Source organism: Neomonachus schauinslandi, chromosome 12 (genome assembly GCF_002201575.2).
Source record: "Neomonachus schauinslandi chromosome 12, ASM220157v2, whole genome shotgun sequence".
Lineage (NCBI taxonomy): Eukaryota > Metazoa > Chordata > Mammalia > Carnivora > Phocidae > Neomonachus > Neomonachus schauinslandi.
The window spans coordinates 94,265,121-94,289,264 of NC_058414.1; the positions used below are offsets into that span (position 1 = coordinate 94,265,121).

Consider the following 24,144-nt stretch of genomic DNA (forward strand, 5'->3'; position numbering starts at 1 on the left):
CACATGTGAATGACAGTGTGAACTCGGTGTGGGGGGACAGTCATAGATGGACAGAACACCCCGACTCTCAACCTCCTCGTTCCAGAAAAATAGGTCCGGGGCATGGGGTGGGGCGGACAATTCTGTCCAGGGTCTGGGAGAGGGTGACAGTGCTCCCTTCCCAGCAGAGGGTAAAGTGATAGGAGCCCTGACGAAGCGTGGGTAGGACACAAGGCCTTGGAGCTGGAGACTTAGTCGGGCACAAGGAAGGAGGGACGGCAACAATGAAGCTCTGAGCTTCTCCCTTCTACCCAGTCTCCCTGTGCCCCTGCCCTGGGAAGGGGCAGTGTGCCAGCCAGCTCTGCAGCTGTGGCGTCCTTCACTCTCCCCCGTCCCCCGCTTTCAGGATCTCTCCCAGAAGTGCTACGCGGAAGTCCCCACCACAATGGAAACGGGGCGTGAGAGGGCGGGGCGTGAGAGGGCAGGCCGTTTCAGGGGCGTATGCCTCACCATAACCCATGCTGGAAGGAAGTATACTGATTCTCCTCTCTTCCTCCACAGGAGGCCTGGGGAGGGAGGGAGAACACCTGTGAGGCCCTCTTTGGAGTCTTGGGAGGAGCTGAAGAAGGGGGAAGGACTCGAGTGCCCACACTGCCCCTCAGCAAACAGCCCACCCTGGCCGGGGCCTGACAGCACCGGACTCCTCCCTCCACCCCACTCAACCCTGAGTCCCCAAGAAGTTATAAAAATGTAGAAAAGGCAAAGAGAAAAGTGTAAACAGCTCCAGAGAATTAGAGGGTGGATGGAGGGAGACACAGCCCTCATGCTTCCCCATTTGGCCAGGACACCTGCATTTTGTGTCACCCCCTCAGGGCCAGGGCTCCCAGAGCAGGAGACAGAAGAAGGCAGAAAAGGGAAGCAAGAGCTGGGGCAGTCAGCCCCGGCTGGGCCCTTTCCCAGATCCTTGGATCCTCCTTCCGGACAAGGGAATAGTCAAGATCTCGGAACAGGCGGCCATGTTTGTTCTGGGTCTCATCAGTGACTTTCTGAGCTCTGAGCAGGCCCCGATCTAAAGAATCAGGTTTGTGTCCCTGTGCATCCCAGCTGCCACATCCACCTCCCCCATGACTCCTGATCTCAGAAGCCAGTTTCTCGCCGAGCTCACATGACTTTAGGTGGCTTCCCCTGTGCCCATTGAGCCATACCCATAGCCCCTGAGGTCTGTTCCTCATAGTGGGGATGAGCTGGAGCCACAGCCAGAGAAAACAGAGTCGGGAAAAGCGGGAGTGACACGGAGAAAGGAGACATTCCCATAGCCACAGTCAAGGCGCCTGGAAGACGAATCAGAGAGTGAAGAACTGAGGTCCAGTCGACGGCCATACACTGCTCTGTGCTCCTGTCCCCAGGAGAAACACTGGAGCTTCAGACAGACCCAGAAGCCTGCAGCCAAGCAAAGTTCACAGCCACCTGGTTGTCTGGGCCTCAGTTCCCGGACCTGCAGTTTCTACAGCATAAACCTGGTTAAATTCCCATCCTGGCTCCCCCTTTTGCTGGTGGGGACTGGCAACTCCTGGGTCCCTCATGGTCTTCTGCCCGGGTTTCAGCTGTACTGCTGGGGGAAGGGAGGGTATGTTGCAGCCATGCCCCTTAGGTGGGGGTGGAAGGCTGGGCGTGGAGGGGGAGGAAGCTAGTTGTTAGCCTCGCCCTCCTCCTCATCGAAGGATTGCACACCTGAGGATGTGACATCAGACACTTTGCGGCTGAGAGCAGTGGACATCTCAGGGTCTTCTCGTGGGGAAAGTGACTCCAGGTCCCGGCATCCTGCATCCTCTTCCTCCTCGGGGGCCAGTGGCCTCTTCTCTTCCTCAGCAGGGCCCCTTGCCAGGTCCACTCCCCCCACCTCCGGAGCCCAGTCCGTGTCTGACCCCAGCAAAGGTGGAGGCTCCTGAGCAGAGTATCTGCAAGCAGGCTGGGAAGGCCCCATTTCATGTAAGCTGGGCTGTGAGTCATCAAATGCAGGGCCAAGATAGGATCCTGTGGCCGGAGAGGCAATGAGGGACTGGTCGCTGGCTTCCCAGGCATCCGACGACCCCAGACAGTACATGCCCTGGGACACATAGGAGTGAGGCCATCCATCCATGGGGGCTTGAGCAAGGGCATCTGCCAAGAGAATCAGGGAAGTCAGCACGGTTACAGAACATCAAAGGCGGGAGCAATAGACCGGAGAACTGAGTAGGGAGGGCGACAGAGTAAGGAGGAGAGTAAGAAAGCTGAGATGAAGAGGAACACACAGGAATGGAGGTAGCCCAGTAAAGTTGGGGAGACCTCTCAGGCCTCAGAGGAGCCATCCCTCACCTTGACTCTCCATCAGCTCCTGGTAGTTGTCACTGTAGTTGCAGCCCAGTGGCTCCTGGGTGGAGTTGACACTCATGTCCTCCCCGTCCATGGAAGACCAGGCCATAAGTGTGGCCTCGGAGATGGCAAACTGCTCCATGACACCTACAAGAAGAGACGTAGTTGGCACAGGACACCTCTGGGAACCCTTAGACACACGCACGGGGTAGGGCGACATTGGGGCAGCGCTGCCCAATAGAAATACAATGCAAGCCACTTGTGCAATTTAAAATTTTCTCACAGTCATATTAAAGAAAATGTAAAAGAAACAGGTGAGATTAATTTTTATAATATATCTTATTTAGCCCAATATATACTTTGGATTATCTTTCAACACGTAATCTATATAAAATTATTAATGAGATATTTTACATTATTTTATTCATACAGGTCTTTGAAATCCCGTTGGTATTTTACATGGACAGTACGTCTCCATTCAGATGAGCCACATTTCAAGTTCAAGGTCAAGTGGCTACTGTATTGGGACAGCACAGACTAACCCCACACAAGGCAAAACGGTGTGGGACTTCCCAGAAGGTCAGGTTAAGAATTCTTAGCGGAGAGAGTTGAGGGGTCTTCTGGTGAGATAGCCAAAGGGATTAAAATGAGGAATTTCCAGAAGTTTCTCTTTGGACGGTTTTAAGAATGTTAGTTGGTACTAGGTTGTCAAAGAGGAATCTAAATGAGAGGGCTCAATTTCAATAGAGAACCCCCGAGGGAGCACCATGGGCTTGTAGGTCCACAGTGGTGTCAAAAGGAAAGTTCCAGTGTTTGGAAGGAGAAGGGAGGGAGGGGACAGACTATGGAGGCTGGGTAGACCTGGGGGTCCCCATTGTGGTCAAAGCCGTAGGTTGAAGCTTACATTGCCAGTTGCCCTAAACCACCCCCTACCCACTACACGTCTGTCTCCCTCCCCACTGATAGTTCTTCCACCATTCACATCACCAAAACATAGACGAACCTCCCTTCTCTTCCAGATCTAACATTCTTCCCAGGTGTCTTACTGGGGCGTGCTACAGGGGCTTGGCCATGCGGCAGGCACGCCATATGCCTGTCTCATAGGGATTCCACTGTCCTGGACCAAAACCCCTTCTGTATACCACCGTCTCGCCACCCAGGTCCCTTGATCTTCTAGTGGTTGTCACAAGCAATGAGCCACGTAAGTGAATCCACTATTGCAACATGCTGAGGGGCAAAGTGTAGAGGGGATTTCTCAAGAGACATGGGGGGAAGGAGTGCCTTTCAGAGTTCCAGGCCCCTGCCTTTATGTCCTGTACAGATAGTGCTGCCATGTAGGAGAGAAGGCATCTGGTAACAGGTGGGCCTGCAGTCCCATGTAATTCTCTTTAATTTCTGAGATGATAATAAAAATAAGTTTGAGGGCACTTACCCGAATCAATCAAAGTACTTGAAATCAGAGCTGATTGGGAAATTATGTCTTATCGTCATCACAGGGATAGAGCCAATCCTGCCATCGGGGATCAGGCTGGAAGGTCAGTCTCTGGCCATCCCGAAAATGTGTCTCCTGAGGGTCCCTGGAATAAGTACCTGCTAGGAAACGTGCCTCCTTCTCGCCATCGCTGAGGTCCGAGTAGGCGTCGGTATCCCTGCGCACTGCCTCGTGGCTGTGTTGCGGCTGAATGGCTGGCGCCTTCCCCCAGCCCTGCCACTCAATCATGTGGGCCACCCGGCCTTGCCCCATGGCTGTGGGCTTCGTCACATGGTCCTTCATGCTGCGAGAAATCCCTGAGGGGCCAGACATTCCCCACATCCTCCAGAATAGTACACGATACCCATACAAGATCCACCCCACGGCCCCACCCAAGTCCCGTGGGACTCCATCCAATGGGGAAGTTCCATATGAGGGGCAGCCTGGACGGGAGGGCTTGACGGCAAGGGCAAATGGGTCAGGGGTAGGGGTCTTCTTTAGGCCTCAAGGAGCAAAGAGACTGAGACCAGGGGCGTGTAGGGAATCTCCTGTCTGGATTCATCCCCAGGTGGGGAGTCTCACCTGAGAAGGATGACTTTGCCAGGGCCCCAATGCCGTAGGCATTAGAGTTTCGCTTAAGCTTCGGAAGAATGGAAGTGGTGTCCTCCATGGAGAGCTGGGAGAGGGAATGTAGGAGGAGGGGCAGAGATGAGTTCAGGGTTTCCAGGAGGAAGGGTCTGAGCTAGGGCAGGTGAAAGGGAACCATTATGCCCAGGAGTCCTGAGGTCGCTTATGCCACAACTGCCCTTGAAAATATGGGGGATCAGTAGGGAATGTGAGGGCTCACGGTGCCTGCTGGCATCCGGGAACCCTGTGTTCTATGGCAGGTCAAAGGGAGAATAGAAGGGAGAGGAGCTAGGGTGCACTGGGGAGGGCAGGGGGAAGCTGCACTCACATTGATGCCGTCCCAGGAGAAGTCAGTCCGGGTTTGCTGTGAGGAGAGAGAGAAGGCAGTGGGGGTCCCGGGCATGCCCAGGAATGCAAGTAGCCCCCACCCCACCCCCAGCCCAGGGACTCCCAGGAGTGTGTGAAGTAGAGAGGTTTTTCCCCAGCTTAACTTAGGAGCTCAGGATTAGGAGCTCAGTGTGGAACGTTTGGCCTGTGTTTTGAGGAAAGTAGGAGAAATGTTCTGTGAAAATGTCAGTCAGAAGGAGTGTTTGGGCTGTTCTCTTGGAATTTAGGAAGATAATTCAAGGATCAGGCAGCTGGGAGGCTTTGTTCATGAGGGTTTCTGGGGTCTTTTAAAAGTCCTTTGGTTGGGGGTGCCTGGGTGGCTCAGTTGGTTAAGAGTCTGCCTTCTGCTCAGGTCATGATCTTGAGGTCCTGGGATGGAGCCCTGCATGGGGGGGGGGGGCGTCCCTGCTCAGTGGGGAGCCTGCTTCTCCCTCTCCCTCCATCCCTCCCTCTGCTCCCTCTCCCTCTCTCTCTCTCCCAAATAAATAAAATCTTAAAAAAAATAAAATAAAACTCCTTTGGCTGGGGGGCAGCGGGGCATGGGGCCTCACCTCGGTGGATGGCCGATGGAGGGTGCTCCCATGCAGCGAGCTGGTGCTGTCCATGTGGATCTGGTCGACATCCTTCAGGCCCTTCCAGTCCACTGCAATCACCTCATTCCCTGAAGTGGACACAGGCTCACTAGTTGCTCCACCTTCAACCCCCCCTGCCCCTCCCCCTCCCCAAAGGCCCTTCCAGGGTCACAGAGTGCTGAGGTCACCCAGGGGCAGTCCCTCCAGACCCCTCCCGTCCCTCCAGACCTCTCCCTTCCCTCCAGCTCCCACTCCTTCTGATGGCACATTCCCTTTCCCATCCCTACTCTCCCCTAATTTTTGGTAGGACAAACCGTAATGCTGAGCCAAAATATTCCCTTTGAGCGCACCCAAGAATAGCACATTCAGAGAAAGTGTTATATGGCCTTATTTGTTGTTGTTGAAATGGAGGGGTCAGTGGTTGGGTTTTACCAGGAAAACAGTTCTGTAGTCTGTCCTGAGGAATCTTTGAGGGTTTCTATATGGGAGTATATGGGAGCTGTGCCTTTCGTCCATTCTGTTCCCACAAATAAGGGCAGAACTTCTTTAGGGCTAAGCTTCTCTATATGTGGGCTTTATGGTTTGTATCTTGGAGCTGGTGATCTGTCTGATGGGAAGGAGATTTGGCAGGGATAGAGGCATGAGTTGGGGGTGTTCACCCAGAAATGGGGAGAGCAGAGAAAGTAAAGACTGAGATGCAATCATTTCCCCTGACTGTTGGGAGAAAAGTGATGGATGGAAGAGGAGCAAAGGGGCACAAGGGGAGAAGAGAAGGGGACTTTTAAAAATAGGAACTAAAAGGCATTCAAGTCACGGAGAAGGCAAAAGACAATGGGAGGGGTGGACAGGGTTTGAGGGGAGCTGGAGGGCAGAGGAGGATGGGAATTGTTCAGGTGAGGCCAGAGCTTGGGGCCCAGGTAGATGCTGGCAAGCGGGCAGGGTGGTGCCTCTCCTGGGAGGTTGGGGAAGGAGCCCTTGGGCAGTTGGAAAGGGACTCAAGCATCAGATGACTGTGGAACCATCTGACCTTAGAGATCCTCCCTGCGCATGGAGTTTGTGATTCTGAATTTACAGTTACGGGTCCATGCTTGAGAAGGGGTGAGGTGAACGGGGTCTTGAGCATGGGGAGGCATTCAGCTCGCATCCACACAGCTAGTGCAGAAGGATGGTGGTTAATGGGTGGGAAGGAGGTAGGACCCCTCCTAAGTGAGCCCCTCTCCCTTGGGGCTACAGGGGAGTGATGTGCTGTGGCTGGCAGGGAAGAGGAAATATGGACCCTGGGCGTAGAGAGCAGGGAGGGGGCTGACAGAGGAGAGGAGGGATGAGGAGGGCAGAGCAGGAGAAAGGGGAGGGGGAGGTGGCCTTTGTAGAGGAGGGAGAGCTGAGTCAGAGCCCTGGGGGGCAGGGAGGGGGAGAGAGAGAACCCCAGGAAGAGGTGAAAGCAGAGGAGGGGGTTGTCCATGGAAATAAATCGGGTCTTAGAGAAATCAGGCTTCCGGAGAGTGAGTTTGTTTGTAATAATAATACGAATTATTCTCTCAGCCTGAGGTCACTGGGTCGTGTAGGCGGGAGAAATTGCGAGTTGGAATGGGAAAAATTGGGGGGTTTGGGAGAGGGATGGACTAATTCGTGGAGCTGTGAGCGTGGAGTGGGTGCGTGGGGCGGGGGATAAGGGGGTGGAAGCAAGGCAAAGGCTGAGGGGAGAGACGACTTAGGAGGCGCCTGTGCCCGCCCCCAGTCCAAGGTAAATAAAGAGGCGGCCCCGCCCCGCCAGCCCCCGCCGACAGGTGCGGGTCCCGGTTCGTCGAGCCGGCCGGCCCCACCCTCTTGGGAGCGGGCTCCGGACCCCTGCCCGTCCCTCTAAACCCCCCGCCTCCTCCCCGCGCCCCCCGGCCCTTCCCTCCAGCGCAGCCCAGCCCGGCCCCATTTTCTCCGGGCGTGGACCCAGTTCCCCTCCCCGAGGCACCGGGCGCATCCCGCCCCCGCCCCGGAGGGAAGATGCACGTGAACAAAGCGAATCGGGGGAGGCAGGAACGACAGAAAAAGGCAACGAGAGAGAGGGAAAGAGGTGGGAGCAAAACACCCAAGCCAGAAGGAGGCGGGGGGCGGGGGGCCGAGGCGGAGACCGGGGGTCCTTGGAAGGGGGCTGCCCCAGAAATGGAGGGGGAGAGAGGCGCTGGGGAAGGCAGGGTCGAGGCGGATGGCCTGGAGGTGGAGGGCGCGGGGACGCGAGAGTAGGGAGAGGAGGCTGGTGGAGAGATGATGGAGAGGGACCGCGCCGGGGGGAGGGCGGCGGAAGGAGGCTGAAGGGAGAAGAGGGAGCGGAGGAGCGGAGAGGGCGTCCGGCCCCGCAGGCGCGAGGAGAGAGCGCGGAGGAAAGCCGAGCGCGGGGAAAGTGCGGGAGCCAGGCCGGGCGGGGCGGGGGGCGCGGGGGGGGGGTGGGGGAGGGGGCCGGGGAGCGGCGCGGGCCGAGCCTGCCTCCGCCCGCCCCCGCCCCGCCGCGGTACCCACCCACGGTCCGGGAGCCGATGCAGCCCATGGCTCCGGCGCCTCCGGGGCCGGGCGCTCACCGCCGCGGGGCGGGCGCCGGGGGCAGCACCGGGAGCCGCGCCGCCGCCCCAGCCGCTCTGCAGCGCCGCGGCTGTCTCCGCTCGGCTCCGCTCCCCCCTCCCCTCTCCATCCCTCCCCGCGGCAGCCTCCGTCGCCGCCGCCGCCGCCGCCGCCGCCGCCGCCTGGCTCCCCCGCCCGGGCTCGGCTGGCGGCGGGCGGGGAGGGGGCGGCCCGGGGATTGGCTGCGCTCGGCGCCTCCCCGCCCCTGCTCCCGACCCCGCGGCCGCGCTCCCCGCTCACCTCGCGGCGCTCCCCCTCTGCCAGCCCTGCCCCTGGCCAGCGCTGGGGCTCCTCGCCGGGCCCCGGCCGGGCTGGCGCCTGCGGGTGCTGCAGACCCAGAGAACGTCCCCCTTGGGTCCCTGAGCGGGGGAAAGAACTCAGCGCCCGCACTCCGGTTCTGGTGGATGGATTTCGAGGGCCGGGGTTGGGGATGCCCAGGGAAAGGCGCGGGATTGGGGGGGTGGGGAGGAAGGTGGCGCGGGACGTGCAGTAAAGCTTGGATGAAGGGCCTCGGCCGCCAAATTCCGCAAACACTTGTTTTCTTCCTGGGGCCGCATCTGGGACACAGACGCGAGCGTGATTGGATACAGCTTCGGTTGCTCTGCGTTTCCCGTGCGCTGTTTCGTCCACCCAAACAGATCGCGAAGTCTTTGCGAGTGGATAGTGTACTAAGCTTCCCTGTGCTGGGCGCTCGCTGGAAACTCGGGGATGGGTGTGGGGTTGGTGCAGATCACCTCCAGGACTGATTGGGGATGGGGGAGTAGAATGACAGTCCCAGCTAGAGTGGAATAAAAATCAGGACTCGAGACTGGCTAGAAGGCACAGTTTTAAATTCAATTTAAGTTTCTGAGTCTTGGTCTCCTCTGACAAATGACAGCATGGATGTCAGGAAGCAGTCGAGAGAGGGGAGGATTGCCCCTTGGCTGGCCAGAAGGGGTCAGGTGTACCAAGGGCCTGGTGAGTAAGAGATTGAGAGAGAGAGAGAGTGATCTACGTGGTAGGGGACATGTAGTACAGGAGGCAAGAAGTGAAGTCCAGAAAAGTCACACAAGAAAGGGCACGGAAACTTGTCTAAGCAGCACCTGCAAACCCAAAGTGTGAGAGAGCAGACCGGGTCAGTACCAATGACAGCAAATCCAGGGTCTGTTTGTTCCCCACCTGCTTTCTTTTCCCTCCTGAGGTTGGGCAGGGACGAGGACACCAGACCAGGGGTCCCAGTGTGGGTGTGGGTGTGTAATTGGACAAAAGACCAAGTCTCGTAGATGCACCTTTTAACCCTTTAGAGTCTGAATGGGGAGCTAAACTTCACGGTGATAACCACTACATTCTGTGGAATCCCAGATGAAAGATGGGAGAGAAGATGCTAATAATCTAATTGCAGATCTGGGAGATGGAATTATGGAGAGAGAACTGACCTTTGGTCTCTGTGCATGACGAAATAAATCCAATCTGCATCTATAAAACCGTGAGAGAGAAGAGGGAGTAGTCAGTAGGTCTGCTGAGATTTTAGTCATCGAGTATAATTCGTGGCAAGATCTGATACCTTATTCTGACAGTGAGAAGAACTGGCAAGTATTTTCCCCATATCTACTATTGTTGGTTATACAAAAGAAGCACCACGTGGTTTCTGCCCTCCTGGGATATATTGTCTAGCCGCAAAGGAGAGAACATGGAAAGATGGGGGGGAAAGAAGGAGAAGGAAAAGAAAGAAGAGGAGGAGGAGGAGGAGGAGAAGATAGAGAAGAAGGGTAAGGAGAAGAGGAAGAAGAAACAACTTCCCATACTACAGTGCCACTCAACCCCTGATCGCTTGTGGGGAGAAAGCACTGATGGGAATAACCAGGTCAGGAAGTAACAGACCAAGTGGCCAGCTCTGCTCACACCTTCCCACTTGACACTGCTCTCCCTTTGCGGTGCTGTCTGATTCCAGTATTCCCACTATTAGTCTGGTCCAAACATGGATATAAACCCTGTCCCTCGTTCCCCTTAGCACAGCAGTACAAGGCTGGGTTTATCCAAATGATTGAAATCCAGTCAACACAAGGGACCCTGGGGGTCTTGAAGACTCAGTCCTGGTTCCCATTCTGTCTTAAAGGTATTTCCAGCACCAGAGAAAAGCAGAATGTCAGATTTTCTTACTTCTCACCATTTAGAGGCATTCTTTCCCAGTCTCTTTGCCATCTTCTGAGCCAAGGTCAAAGATCCTAGTTCTGATATGAACAGGAACAACCTTTCTGGAGGACGATTTGACAATACTGATAAAAAAATCTTTAAAATATGCATTGCTGTTGTTGCAACATTACTAAATTGTGACACAGCTCTTCCATTTATAGAAATATTCTAAGGAAATAAAAATAGAATATGGACAAAGATTTAATCTACAGCACTCATCAGAGCACTACTTACATAATAATGAAAGATTGTACACAACCCATGGACTCAAACCTGGGAATTAATTAAATAAATTATGGTATATGCTTATAAGAGAATACTAGGTAGCCACTGATAATATTTTATAATTGAATTTGTTGACAAATTATTCATGGTATATTCTGACATTATAAAGAAGCAGACTGTAATATAAGAATTAGAGTATATCAATGTTTGTTTAAAAATCACATACACACATTCTCCTGCCTTTTGTCAGGCTTTCCCTCCCAAGTAATTTATAGGATTCCCTGAGGAAAGCCTATGTTTTACAGATGTCCAGTCTCACTCATCAGTTAAGTTTGGTCCTCAATGAAATCACAATATTAATGAGTCTATTTCTAAACTCTAAAAATAGAGGACTTTGGCTGAATGCCCCAGTATGGCTTTGGTACTTCCTAACTGGTCCCCTTTGGAAAATGACGGGGTGAAATGATGTTTCCCCCTTCTCTGTTGTTGCTGTTTCATGCCCCTAGTCTCCTGTGGATATCTCTTGGACAGAAGGAACAGAACCAAGTTCAGAAACAGTACTGTCTAGGGGTGCCTGGGTGGCCCAGTTGGTTAAGTGTCTGACTCTTCAGCCCAGGTCTTGATCTCAGGGTTGTGAGTTCAAGCCCCACATTGGGCTCCATGCTGGGCATGGAACCTACTCTAAAAAAAGAAAGAATGAAATGGTACCATCTAAAACAGGGACTCTTGGGGTGCCTGGGTGGTTGTAGTGGGTTAAGCGTCTGACTCTTGGTTTTGGCTCTGGTCTTGAAATCAAGGCCAGGGTCAAGCTCCACACTCAATGAGGAGTCTGGTCCAGATTCTCTCTCTCCCTCTCCCTCTGCCGCTCCCCCTGCTTGCTCACTCTTTCTCTCTCTCAAATAAATAAATAAATCTTAAGTAAAATAAAACAGGAAATTAAAAAAAATTATTTATTTATTTGACAGAAAGAGAGAGCACAAGCGGGGGGGAGAGGCAGAGGGAGAGGGAGAAGGAGGCTTCCGGCTGAGCAGAGAGCCCAACATGGGGCTCAATCCCAGGACCCTGAGATCATGACCTGAGCCAAAGGCAGACGCTTAACTGACTGAGCCACCCAGGTGCCCCTAAAACAGGAACTCTTGTCCCAGGATCCACGGGCAGAATCCAGAGTCCCTAACCTTGGTTGGGAGAACTTATATCTTTATGTTCACTGACTTATAACTGAAATTCTTCATGTCCTTCAGGTGTATGTATAGGCAGCAAAGCACAGTGGTATTAGAGCTGTATTTCCATGTCTTTACTGCCTATAAAAATTGTAGATGTTTCTATTATACTACAGTTGCAGATTTCTTACACTATCCTTTATGTTCATCACTACTTTGAAATTATGGTGGTACTGAACCCCCCTGTACATGTTCCTATTTAATGCTCTGATAAAGAAGCAGATATATTACTATATCACCATTTTATAATAACTGTTTTTTTATATTAGTCGTTCCCTTTTTATATTATTGTTTAATATTTAGTATTTAGTATTATTCTGACAGGGAAGCCATGGATTTTCCAGATTGCCAAGGCATCCAGGGCAGAAAAACTTGTAAGAACCCCTAGCCTCAGGCATGCCTGGCTGGATCAGTCTGAGGAGCATGCGACTCTTGATCTTGGGGTTGTAAGTTCAAGTCCCGCTTTGGGTGTAGAGACTGCTTAAAAATAATTAAAAAATCTTTAAAAAAAAAAAAAGAATCCCTGGCTTCTAAATATATTTTTGGTGTTGGTGGTGGTGTTGGGTGGTCTTCGATTCTGCAGGAGCTTAATAATCCTTTTATTTATTTTTTTTAATTTTTTTTTTAAGATTTTATTTATTTATTTGAGAGAGAGAGAATGAGAGACAGAGAGCATGAGAGGGAGGAGGGTCAGAGAGAGAAGCAGACTCCCTGCCAAGCAGGGAGCCCAATGCGGGACTCGATCATGGAACTCCAGTATCATGACCTAAGCCGAAGGCAGTCGCTTAACCAACTGAGCCACCCAGGCGCCCCTTAATAATCCTTTTAATACTACCAACTTAAACGACCAAGGGAGACACTTGACATCCCATTTTGAAGCCTTGGTCCCCAAGAAAAGATATGTCCCTTTCATCTGCAGGACTGAAAGAGTCACACCCAAGCTTCATGCCCACCCCAACAAATCCAGAGGAAATGCTAAAAAGACCACAGCTTAATAAAGACTTTCTTTTGTTTTAATATGAGACAGTAGATCACAGTTCAGGGCAGATGAAAAGATCCAACTGAGAGGGGGAGGTTCAAAGTATAGGAGAGGAAGATTCATGATGCAGAGGGTGAGTTCCCAAGGCAGCCGCAGGGGATGCGCACAAGGCTCAGGGAGGGGGACTGGGCTCAGAAGGAGGAGCCCAGCTAGTCTAGCAGATGGAAAGATGAAGCAGATGCCAGTGGGTTCCACATTCGGTGTTGGGAAGATGAGGGATTCCAATCTGATGGTGTCTGTTTTCTCTGAGAAGTAGGAATCGAGCTCATCTACGAAGTCTGGGAATGGGGGAGATAGCATAAAATGATAAGTAATACGCAAACATCACTTAGCAGTTGACAAAGGGTGTTCAGTGTCTTCCTACAACAATTCAGGAGGGAAATCACGGTCTTTAGTGTTGCAGTTGAGAAATCTGGGCCGAGAGGCCCATTAACCATCTTTTCCCCCAAATTACCCAGCCGGAAGGAGAAGGAGCTGGGGCATAAACTCAGCCCCTCACATAGAAAATTCTTCCTGGATGCTGTAGGAAAAAGCTACACTGTTTGTTCATTTGTTTTTTAAATAATTAGAGCTACTTGGTTCAGGGTTTTATTTGATACACGTTCTTTCACTCTTGTCTTTCTTTTATGAAGGTGGGGCTGAAGAGAGGAACAAATCTATGTGCACTCTTAAATTTTGAAATGCAAAGGGAGACTTGCAGCCCCTGCTATGGGTCTCTGGCACAGATGACCGGAGTGTCGGCTCCTACTTATCCATGTCGGTGTTTTGTATCAGAGTCCCTATCTCAGGGGGACAAGCAGGTGATTCAGGCCGCCCCCATGTTTAGTCAGCCTTGGGGCAGCTCTTCGTGGCTCACAGGAGGCCTTGTTCGCTGAAGGCACGGGAAATGGGCACGAGGCTACTGGAGAACTCGGGGAAAGGGCTGCAGGAGGTTATCTGGTGGCGGCTACCTGGAATAGCATGGGCATCAGAAGAACAGCAGTGATGGAGGCCAGGATTCTTTTAAATGAGAGTCGTTTACTTAATCCTCTGGGAACAGGAAGACAAAGTAGGGAGCTTGCCGTTGAAGTTGCTGACACATTGGAGCAGGCTCAGAGCTAAGTCATGGATGGGCAGGGGGTGTCAGTACTGTGCAAATGGTATTCCCACGGGGAGAAAGTGGCCACCCAGTCTTCTGTGGTCTGTGTCGTTCTCTTCCCCACCCCACCCCCACCTTCAGCTGGATTCCCCAAGTAATCAGTCGATGAGGTTCCTGGCCGCTGTGCTGGGACGGGGCGTTTCCGGGGCAGAGCAAGTTTGCAGAGGAAGACAGGACGACTCAGGTGGCTGGTTATACGGACGACACACTCCATAACAGAAGTTCTCTGGTTTCAGTGTTGCTGGTGGGGACAGAAAGGCCTCACTTGACCAATCTCTGATCTGATGGACGTTGAGGCAGATAAAACCTTTTAGACCGCACAGGTCATTGCTGGCTTGACTTTTAGATAAAGTTTGAAACTTTGCAGAACATTAGGGATCGAAGTAAGGTGAGCTCGTGGCAATGTGTGCCGAGATAAGGGAGCTCGGCGGCGCGGGCGTGGTGGCGAGCTGTCTCTCTGGAGACACACCTCCACGTGCGAGGCAAAGTCTCCTGCCGGGGCAGCTCACCATCACCGAATCCACATTTTACAGGATCCTGTGGTTTCATTCAGCAGAAGAGAATACCCAAACCATAGTTTCCCTGGTGACTCTTATAGAGTCTATTCTTTAGCTCTTCAAGGGGACAAGTTTGCCCTTTCTTCTCTTTGACAAGCAGCCCTGTGGGAAAGGCTGAAAGAGAATCACTTAAGATTTGGGGTTTCCCTCCAAACAGTCTGATGAGAAAGGCCAGCCGTTCTAAGCAAACGGGATCCTACCTCCCTCAAGGAAAGAGAGGCTTTGGTCCAGAGGGCCCAGAACAATGTCAATGCTTTACAACTGCTTCCACAGCAGGCCCCAAGTCTATTCAGGGTTTCGGGAGTGTCATCTTCATCATGTCCAGGTCACAGCCAGCAGCAGACCAGGCAGGGTGCCAAGACCAAGGAAGCAGGCCTGAAGTTTGGGCAACCATGAGCCAGAGGCCAGGTAAGCAATAAAAAAATGGAGTTCATCCATAGCAAGAGAGCCGGACCAGATGGGATCTTCAGAGGTCGAGCAAATTCTCAGCATTCACACATCCCAGAGCCACCGACACAGAAAGGGAAGAATCAAGCAGGTAACACCTGGCAGGTGCTTCTTGCAGCCTTCCTGCCAATGCCTTAATCCTCCCTCTGGGAGAATCAGGGAGAACCGGGAATTGGAAGGCTGGGTCCTGAGCATCACTGACAGCTTCCTGGCTAGTATTTATTACCTCAGGGGAGGGGAGCAGCCACGCCACATCACGCCTCGGAAACCCTCTCACCACCCTGCTGGCATGCGCCAGCCCCCACCTTTATGCCCAGCTACCCCAGGAGAGACACTGCCTGTGTTTACAACACGCCCTCCCTTGGTCTTGCCCCTGAATCACGGCCTGCTGGCTGAGGCTCCATGAGGACCTACCTGCCAGACTTCTCTGTCACCAGCTGACAATTGACAGCCCCCCTTTCGGACTCCTGAATATACCCCCATTCTAGGTTCCCAACCCCTTGCCTTCCTTAACTTTTGGGATGTCCTGCAATCTTAGCATGGATCCCTCTTGCAAATGCTCTCTTGGATGAGGATCTGTTTTTGCCGCAAAGTCTAACTGCCTTGAACTTTTGCTTCTGTCCTGCGACTGGTCCTGATCCTCAGGGTTGGCTTTACTACACAATGGGTGGGTGTAACTCCAGGACGCTGCCCGTCTCAGTCTGCTGTCTTCTCTCATAAGTAAGCCGGCCAGGTCCAGAGAGGACAGCAGAGGCGTCTTCCTGAAAGTGGAAGAGCAGCAGATGTCCAGGGCATTCAGTACCGGTCCATGAGCGTTGGAACTGGACAAGACCTTAGACATCCAATCTACTGCTAGCATTTCACAGACACAGAAAATTTGTCTAAATGAACAGCTGTAACCAAAATTCACGTTCTCTTACTCTCTTCTAGCATTCTTCTCCCTATCCTATGATGCTACCTTATATGTATGGTGGATTATTTTTCTGATTTTTATTATGTAAAATGTGTGTAACATTAAACCCCGTTGAAATATGCTCAGAACCCCTACTCCTTTGGCTCATGCAGATTGATCAGCTCCTTCTGGGTAAATGAGGTAAAAAGAACATTGTTCTAAGAGGGTAGATTTCATGTTAAGTGTTCTTACCACAATAAAATAAAAAAAAAAAAAAGAAAAGAAAAGAACATTGTTCTAACTTAGAAGTTCCAGAGGTTTGTTCTTTGTGCTTAAGAATGGGTGTGTAAGAGGGGCGCCTGGGTGGCTCAGGGGGAGTGGGAGAGGGAGAAGCAGGCCTCCCGCAGATCGGGGAGCCCGATGCAGGGCTCGATCCCAGGACCCTGCTTGTGTTCCCTCTCTCGCTGTGTCTCTCTCTGTCAAATAAATAAATAAAATCTTAAAAAAAAAAAGAATGGGTGTGTAAGAAAAAAAAAGAATGGGCGTGTAATCTTTGTGTATATGTTCAGGTCATTGTTTGGTTTAGGTGTTTTCATGGTGATAAGCTGAAGGGGACAAGGCTTTACTTTCCTGGGTGGTGGGGAGGGTGGGTGTTCACTTGAGGGCTGTTCACTCACCAAATCAATCATGATTGTCCTGCCAATGGGCAGTGGACACACCCAGATGGGAAAGTCCTAAAGAGACTGGAAATTTTGAACTCTGGGTGGTGCGTACATGTTTTTCTCAAGTAATATGTACTCGTTTTAGGGAAAAAAAATTATTTACTTATTTATTTTTAAGTAGTCTCCCCACCCAACATGGGGCTTGAACTCGGGGCCCTGAGATGAAGAGTCGCATGCCCTACCGACTGAGCCAGCCAGATGGCCCTAGGAAAAAATTTAAATACACACAAGCAGAAAGAAGGAAACCAAAGCCATCACCTATTTCTCACACTCTTCGCATTTTACAGCATTTCCTTTCAAACAGACTCATGCATCTATATGCACCGGGGTGGCTGGTGGTAGTGCGTGTTGGATTTCATTAGGGATGGTGGAAAAGTGTGTTGAGGGAGGAAACAGGAGCAATTTCTGCATTCTAAAGTGGGAGCTGCCATTTGCCACTTGATCTTTCTCTCGCTGTATCTCGAGTTCCCTTCACAGCCCAAGTTCTTGGAAGAGCGGCCAACATTCGTCCTCATTTCCTCACCTCCATTCACTCCTCATCCCACTCCAATCTGGCGTCTTCACTTCACTGAAACAGCTCGCACGGTGGTCTCACGTATCCTCCATGTCAGCGGATGGGGTTCGTTTCTAAAATTAACTTGACACATCAGGAGCATTCCACAGTTGACCCCTCCCTTGTCCCTGAACATTCTTTCCCAGTTTTCCTCCTGCCTTTCTGGCTACTCCTTCTTTGTCTTCTTTCTTTGCTAATTCATTTCATTCATTCATTCATTCATTCATTCTTCATTCATTCCATATTACAAGGATTTCTTGAGCACCTCTATGGCAATACTATTCCTGGTGCTAGGGTCCAAAACTCATGCCTTCACGGGGCTCACAGTCTAGTGAGAAGTAGTTGGGAGGAGATACCAATATAGAAATTAAATAAGTATTATAATTTTATTTTTGGTATTGAAGCTCAGGACCTCACTATAGAATACATTTAAGGTGATAAATGCTATGAAGAAAAATGAAGGAAAGGAGGATAATAAAAGGCATTAGTGTATGTAGTTTTACTTTTTCTTTTTTTTTCTTTTTTCTTTCTTTTCTTTTTTTTAGAGAGGGAGAGAGAGTACACATGCATGTGCGTTCTTGCGAGCACAGGGGGAGGGGCAGAGGGAGAGAGAGAATCTTCAGCAGGCTCCAAGCAGGGCTTGATTTCACCACTCTGAGATCATGACCTGAGCCAAAATCAAGAGTTGGAGCTTAACTGACTGAGCCACCCAGGAGCCCCATGTAGTTTTGTAGTACATAGTTTTAAATGTATGTAGTTTTTTTTTTTTTAAGATTTTATTTATTGATTTGAGAAACAGAGAGAGAGAGAGAGGGCACAAGCAGAGGGGCAGGGCAGAGGCAGAAGGAGAGGGTGAAGCAGACTCCCCACTGAGCAGGGAGCCCGAAGTTGGACTCAATCCCAGGACCCTGGGATCATGACCTGAGCTGAAGGCAGATGCTCAAATGACTGAGCCACCCAGGTGTCCCAAATGTATGTAGTTTTAACCGGGGTGGTCAGGGATGGTCTCACTGAGAAGGTGGCATTTGAGGAAGAGTATGAAGGGGATAATAGAATGACCCATGCAGATGGCTGGGGAAAAGCCTTCCAAGCAGAGAGACAGCAGGTGCAAGGCTCTTGGGTGGGAATGTGACTTGCATGTTGGAGAGGAAACAAGGAGGCCAGCATGTTTAGAGCAGAATGAGTCATAGGAGATGAGCTCAGAGAGTATGTGGGACTCGTTTAGGTAGAGCCTTTTACTCTGGCTTTCATTCCGAGTGAAATGAGAAAGGAGAGTTTTGATCAGAGTAACATGATGTGAAATGAGATGAAAGGATAACACTGGCATCTATATTTTGAGTAGACTGTAGGGAGGCAAGATAGTGCAGTAAATCGGAGGAGATAATGGAGACTCTGACCAAGAGAGTAGTGGTAGAGATGGGGAGAAGTCGCCAGATTCTGGAAATGTTTTGAAGACAGAGTCAGCAGGATTCCATGGATTTGTAGCGCCAAAGAAAGAGAGATGTCAGAGATGTCTCCAAAACTTCTGGGCTGAACCAAAGAATGGAGTTTCTATCAGCTGAATGAGGAAGATTATGGGTAGAACAAGTTTTGGGGAGAAAGAGTCGGAGTTAAGTTTTGGACATATTTACTTTGAAATGTCTATTAGATAATCAAGTGGGAAGGATGAGTAAGAGGTTGGATGTATGTGTGTTTGGGTCATAGGAAAGATCCAAGATAGAGGTACACAGTTGGGGATCATTAGTATAGAGATGGCACTTATAGGCTCGGGACTGGGTATGGTCAGCAAGAAGAGCGCACAGATGGAGGAGAAGAGATGCAAGGACTCAATCTCAGCACTTAGAGGTTGAGCAGATAAGCTGGAGCCAGACAGGGAGAACGAGAAATATGAACCAGCGGGGTTGGAAGAAAATAAGAGAACATGATACACAGAGAGTGAAGCAACAGATGTTTACAGATGCTTCATAAAGAAGAGAGTAAACAACTGAATAAAATATAGCTGATATGTCAAGAAAAGTAGGAACCAAGAGTTGTTCATTCACTGGCAATGTGGAGATCTTGAGAAAAGTAATGTTGGTACAGTGCTGGGGGTAAAAGATGACTAGAGCAAGTTAAGAGAACATGGGAGAAGAAGAATTAGACATAACAAGTATACAGAACTCAGGAAATGAACAGAGAAATGGAGCGGTAGCTGGGGGAGGGGGTTAATTTCTAAGTTGGGGCAAACACTAGCATATATCCGTATACTGATGAGAATGATCTAGTGGAGAAGGAAACACTGAAATTCAAGAGAGTGCATTAATTCCTGGAGCAATATCCTGGAGCAGATGAGGAGGTGTTGAATCTAGTTCAAGAGTGGTAGTGGCTTTATGGGTCATTTATTAGACTAAGAGGCAGGAGAGCAGAGGGCAGGAACACAGACTCAGGGTGGGGGTGGACATCAGGGGAGCCTGGGCAAGGTCTTTTCCATTTCATCAATTTTCTCAGTGCAACAGGAAGCAAGGTCATCGGTGGTGGGGGTGGACGGGGTAGAAGTTGAAGAGAGGAAAGAACTAGAAGTCTTTTGAAAGAGTAGGAAGTGAATGGACAAGAGAAACTGGCATGGTTACGGGAAAGTGGAGTTGCTGAGTGGTACCGGAAGGCTTGTTGTCATGAATTTTAAAATGAGACTGGGCAGAAGGGCTGGGTGTTTGCCTCCTGCCCCATGGAGCTGCCTGGCTACAGGTGTGGGTTTGGTAGAGTTGGGTTGAACCCAGGTTTGGGTTTTGCCCAGTGAGTACCACAAAGTGGGATGCAGGAGGGATTTGAGGGCAGGTGCAAGGCTGTAGCTCTCATGATTGCCCGAGGCGTTTCAACTGGGTAGGGAGGGCATGATGCAGGGGGAGATAAAGAGAAAAGCTGACATAAATTGTAGGTCCCAGTGGGTCCAAGGATTGTTAGGGTTAAGCTAAAAGAAGGGAGTGAACTGGAAAGATATGAGGAGCTGGTTGGAGAGAGGGTTGCTTGAAACTGTGATTGGGAAAGGGTGGTACAAGGCTTTTAGAGCTGGGTTGTCCATCACAGTAGTCACCAGTGACAGATGACCGCTGAGCACTGAAATGGGCCTTGTCCGAATCGAGATGTGATGTAAGGGTAAAATGCATTCCAAATCCCCAAGACTTAGTACCAAAAAAAATATAAAATGTTTTATTAATAATTTTAAAATATTGATTACATGTTGAAATGATAATATTTTGGATACACTACATTAAACCTATTATTGAAGTTACTGTGACCTGTTTCTTTTTTTTTTTTTTAAATATTTTATTTATTTGACAGAGAGAGAGAGAGAGAGAGAGCACAAGCAGGGGGAGCAGCAGACAGAGGGAGAGGCAGAAGCAGGTTCCTCGCCGAGCAGAGAGCCTGACGGCTCCGCTCGATCCCAGGACCCTCATGACCTGAGCCAAAGGCAGACACTTAACCCACTGAGCCACCCCTTTAGTTTCTTTTTAAATTAAATATATGGCTCACATTTCTTTTGGTCAATATTGGTTTAGGGTATTACCACAAGGAATAGTGCTTGAGGCAGAGCAAAGACGTGGGACCAGAGAAGTGCAAGGAACAGAGATGCAGAGGGAAGGAAGGTATCATCTTTGTGATGTTGAAATCACCAAGACTTAATAGCAATGTTATTTTATTTTGGAGAAAGTGCCCCGTGAGCTAGGACATAACAATGAGAAACAAGGAGTAATGGCCCAGGGCAATAGATGGCTGTGCCACAGACAGACAGTAGGTGGTATAGTCTGATGACAAGATATTCAAAGCTGGGGATTTTAGGGAGGAGGGAAGGAGAATAGTGTGGAAGCAGTAACGAGGATCAAAAGGGAGATCTGTTCCACATCCAGGGCTACTTGTAAGAAGTTCTAGGGGAAAACTTTTACTGCCACCTTAGAGGGCTGCAGAGGGGGGTGTGTCCTCAGAGGTGATCCAGGTTAGAGCAAGTGGGGAGAGAATGCTGGAAGAACAGGCTGGCAGTGGCTATGAGATCCCGAGGGCCCCAGCACTGGTTTCAGGAGCTGGGCAGAGGAGCAAGATGTGGGGTGAGCTGGGCATCTGGGGCTTCTTACCGTGACTGATATATGGGGTTAAGGGGCTTAATGCAATCACAGCACATGGAGGCCAGGTGGGGAGGGAAGGAGGTGCAAGGGAGGAGGCCTCCATTCTTCACCCCTACTGGAGCGGAGGAGGGGGCCTAGGGAGGGGCTTCTTTATTCGGAGAGTCGCGCCTCCCTCTCCACCTGTCCCACAAATGCTCTAATCCATCAAAGCCCATCGTAGGTCCTCTCAACTACTCACTAGGCGATTTTTTTTCCAGCCAATAGCAGCTCCGCATTACTACTTGGAGGCAGATGACTCGTAAATGTGGATATTCCGCAGAGTTCTCTCTGCTCTGCTCTGGACCGGGATAGCCCACTGCCTACCGTACACCCTCTCATTCCTGGCAAGTCCAAAGCAAAACACAGTCTTCCTCCCAGACCTGCACCTCTCAGCCCTGAGCACCGCACTCTGGGCAGGTACCAGCCAGAAGCTGGGTGGTACTGGGTCCACGATGCCTCTTTCTCCTCAACTCCCCATCCTCTCCCCTCCCTGCCCAGGCATCAGATTCAAGACGTCACTAGGTTCTGCCGATGATTTCTTCCCTAAACAGCCCTCAATCTATCCACTTCTGTCCATCTCCACAAACATCCTCCTCCCCCATGAGTCTGTCCACATCTGTACTGGACCCTCCTGCTATTCTCCACATTGCCCCCACAGTGAGATTTTCAAAACTCCGGTCTTTTCATGCCATTCTTTTCAACCTGGAACTCTGCAGTGGCTCCCCGCCGCTCGCGGGACAAAGTGCGCTCTGCATCTCTGCACCGCCCCCTCTCCAGCTCCCCGGAGCGCGCTTCCGCCACACCCGCGGAGGGTTCCGCCCAGCCCGCCTTCCCCCGCTCCCCCGGGCAGCGCGTGCCCACAGCCTGCTAGGGCTCTGCTCTTGCCCCTGCCTCTGCGTGGAATGCCTTTCCCCTCCCACTTTGCCTCCTTAACTCCTTATCTTTCAGATCTCAGCTTGGCCATCCCTTCCTTAAGCTCCCGCACCAGATCGCATCTCTCATGAGACATCATGTATCTTTCCCTCGAAGTCCTAGTAACAGCTGCAGTTTTGCATTTATGATTATTGGATTAATATTTATCTCCCCTAGTAGCCTCTCCAAGGGCGTGGCCCTTCATGAGGCCTTGAGCTCATGTCTGTTATTGCTCAATATTGTATCCCCAGCACCTAACAAAGTCCTGCACACGGTAGGTACTCAACAAATGTCAGTTAAATGGATAAATGAACGACTCGAGATGATTTAAAAGCCCTTAAGCACAGGCCTTTCTGATCTAGTATGAGATTTCCATGGTTCAGGAGCTCACTTTCAGTCTGCAAATGCACACATGGCCCCCCGCTCTGTGGCAGGCGCAGCGCTAGGTCTCCTAGGCCCTGCTACTACAGAGATTACGACAGCTTGGCTGGAATTGGGTGGGTTGCTGGTAGCCGAAGCGTGTCCTCTGCTCGCATCTCACACTGGAGTACAAAGGCTTGTCTCTGGGCTTTGCTCGAGAAGCGAGAGAGGACAGTCTATGCAGGAAGACGTCTGTGTTCTGGGTGGATCCTCTCTCCTCTCTCTCAGACTGGGTGTCCGTTTGCCGCGTGGGTGGCATCTCTGGATGGCAGGTAAATAAACCCAGTGGCAGGAAGGCACCCCAGGAAGCTTGAACAAGCTCTGTGGCTTTGCTCGGGAGCGCCCACTTCCTTTGTCAGATTAGCCTCGTGGGTTTCTTCATATTAGGCCCATCTTCTTAAAGGCAGTAACCACGAAAGAAACAGTTGTCTCAAGCACCTAGGTTATATCTCTATAGTTAACCCGCCTACTTCCCGAGATGTGTACTCTCTAGAGCCACTTAATCTGCAATTTTTGGTGACAAACACTCGAGCTTCTAGGCCAGACCTCTCTGATTTTGGCTTGCTTGGGTTCAGGGAGAAGGAAGGCAGCAGATGCTTTCGCTAGAGGCTGGACCCTGTGCCAGCAAGCCCCCTGTGCTGCTGTGGGAGCCCTGGGTCTCTTTTCCTGTCTGCCCTTCCCAGCTCCCTGGCTGCTGACTCTTCGCCATCTGACCATCTGTCTTCCTGCCCCCCACAGCCACCATGCATTTCTGCCTTGCTGACACAGCGCCTTTGGGCGCCCATCTGGCTCCGACCTGGGGATGGATGGAGCCCTGACTTCCACTGCTCCTCTGACCTCTGCTCTCCGGATGCCCTACGCAGGCTCTGCTCACTGCGGCTTGGGACCTGGTGGGACGATCGTAATGAGGTTTAAGTGGCCAGAAGGCCACCCAGTTATTGTAAGGAGTGTGGCCGCACCAAGCAGCACTATTGGGTGGGCGAAAGCTTTTTTCCTAACCTGAACACTTACCCTATTATACTAAAATATCCGCTTAAGTGTTTTCTCCTCTAGATGGAGAGTTCCTTGAAGGCAAGAACTGGTTTTATCTTTATATCCAGAGTGCCTAGAATATAGAAGTTATTAGTAAATGTTGGTTGAACCGAAGTGAGGGAGGGAAGAGAAAAGTGCACCGAGGATGTTGTTTTGATATCAGCCTGTTGGGCCGGCCCTGGAAGAAAGGAGGACAGAGGGGGCATTTGTGGTTGTCAGTGCATCCTTTCCATGGCAGGGGGGTGGGGAGGAGGGGGTGGCCCCTGGGCCGGGCAGGACGCTGCTCTTACTTGGCTTTGCCACCAAGCTCCCTGGGTCTTGCTGGGTGCTTCACCAGCCCCCACCCAGCCCCTGCCTGGCGTCTGTCCTTCCAGCTGCGAGAGCTTATTTTGCACTGACAAGAAATGCAAGTGGGACTAGGAGAGGAGTAAATATTGGAGGAAGCGGGAGAGCTGCAGACCCTGTGCTCCCGGTACTCAGGGCAAGAGAACCCTCTGACCGAAGGGAAGAGACAGTGGCCTTGTCATTGCTCTTCTTTCTTTCTTTTCCTTTTTAAAAATTATAAAAGTAATGCATGTTAATGGAGAAAAAGACAACAGTTATAAAAGTCTTCTGCTTGCTCCCAGTTCCATACCATAACACCAACCGCTGTTAACAACTCTTTGAGAAGCCTCCTGGAAA

At 51.1% G+C, this 24,144-nt stretch overlaps 1 protein-coding gene across 2 annotated transcripts; it reads right to left on the reverse strand.

Annotated features, from left to right (window-relative positions):
* Positions 1-1,666: 1,666 nt before the first annotated feature.
* On the reverse strand, positions 1,667-7,927 carry FAM131B (family with sequence similarity 131 member B). Of its 2 annotated transcripts, XM_021692985.1 has the most exons (7): positions 7,900-7,927; positions 5,368-5,477; positions 4,758-4,793; positions 4,385-4,478; positions 3,922-4,119; positions 2,335-2,478; positions 1,667-2,139 (listed from the first exon to the last, which is right to left on the reverse strand). In XM_021692985.1, the coding sequence occupies exons 1-7, from the start codon at positions 7,925-7,927 to the stop codon at positions 1,667-1,669; spliced, it is 1,083 nt and encodes a 360-aa protein (XP_021548660.1). The 2 variants fall into 2 exon arrangements, with proteins under 2 accessions (XP_021548660.1, XP_044776086.1); XM_044920151.1 differs by lacking the exon at positions 4,758-4,793.
* Between the last annotated feature and the right edge of the window lie 16,217 nt (positions 7,928-24,144).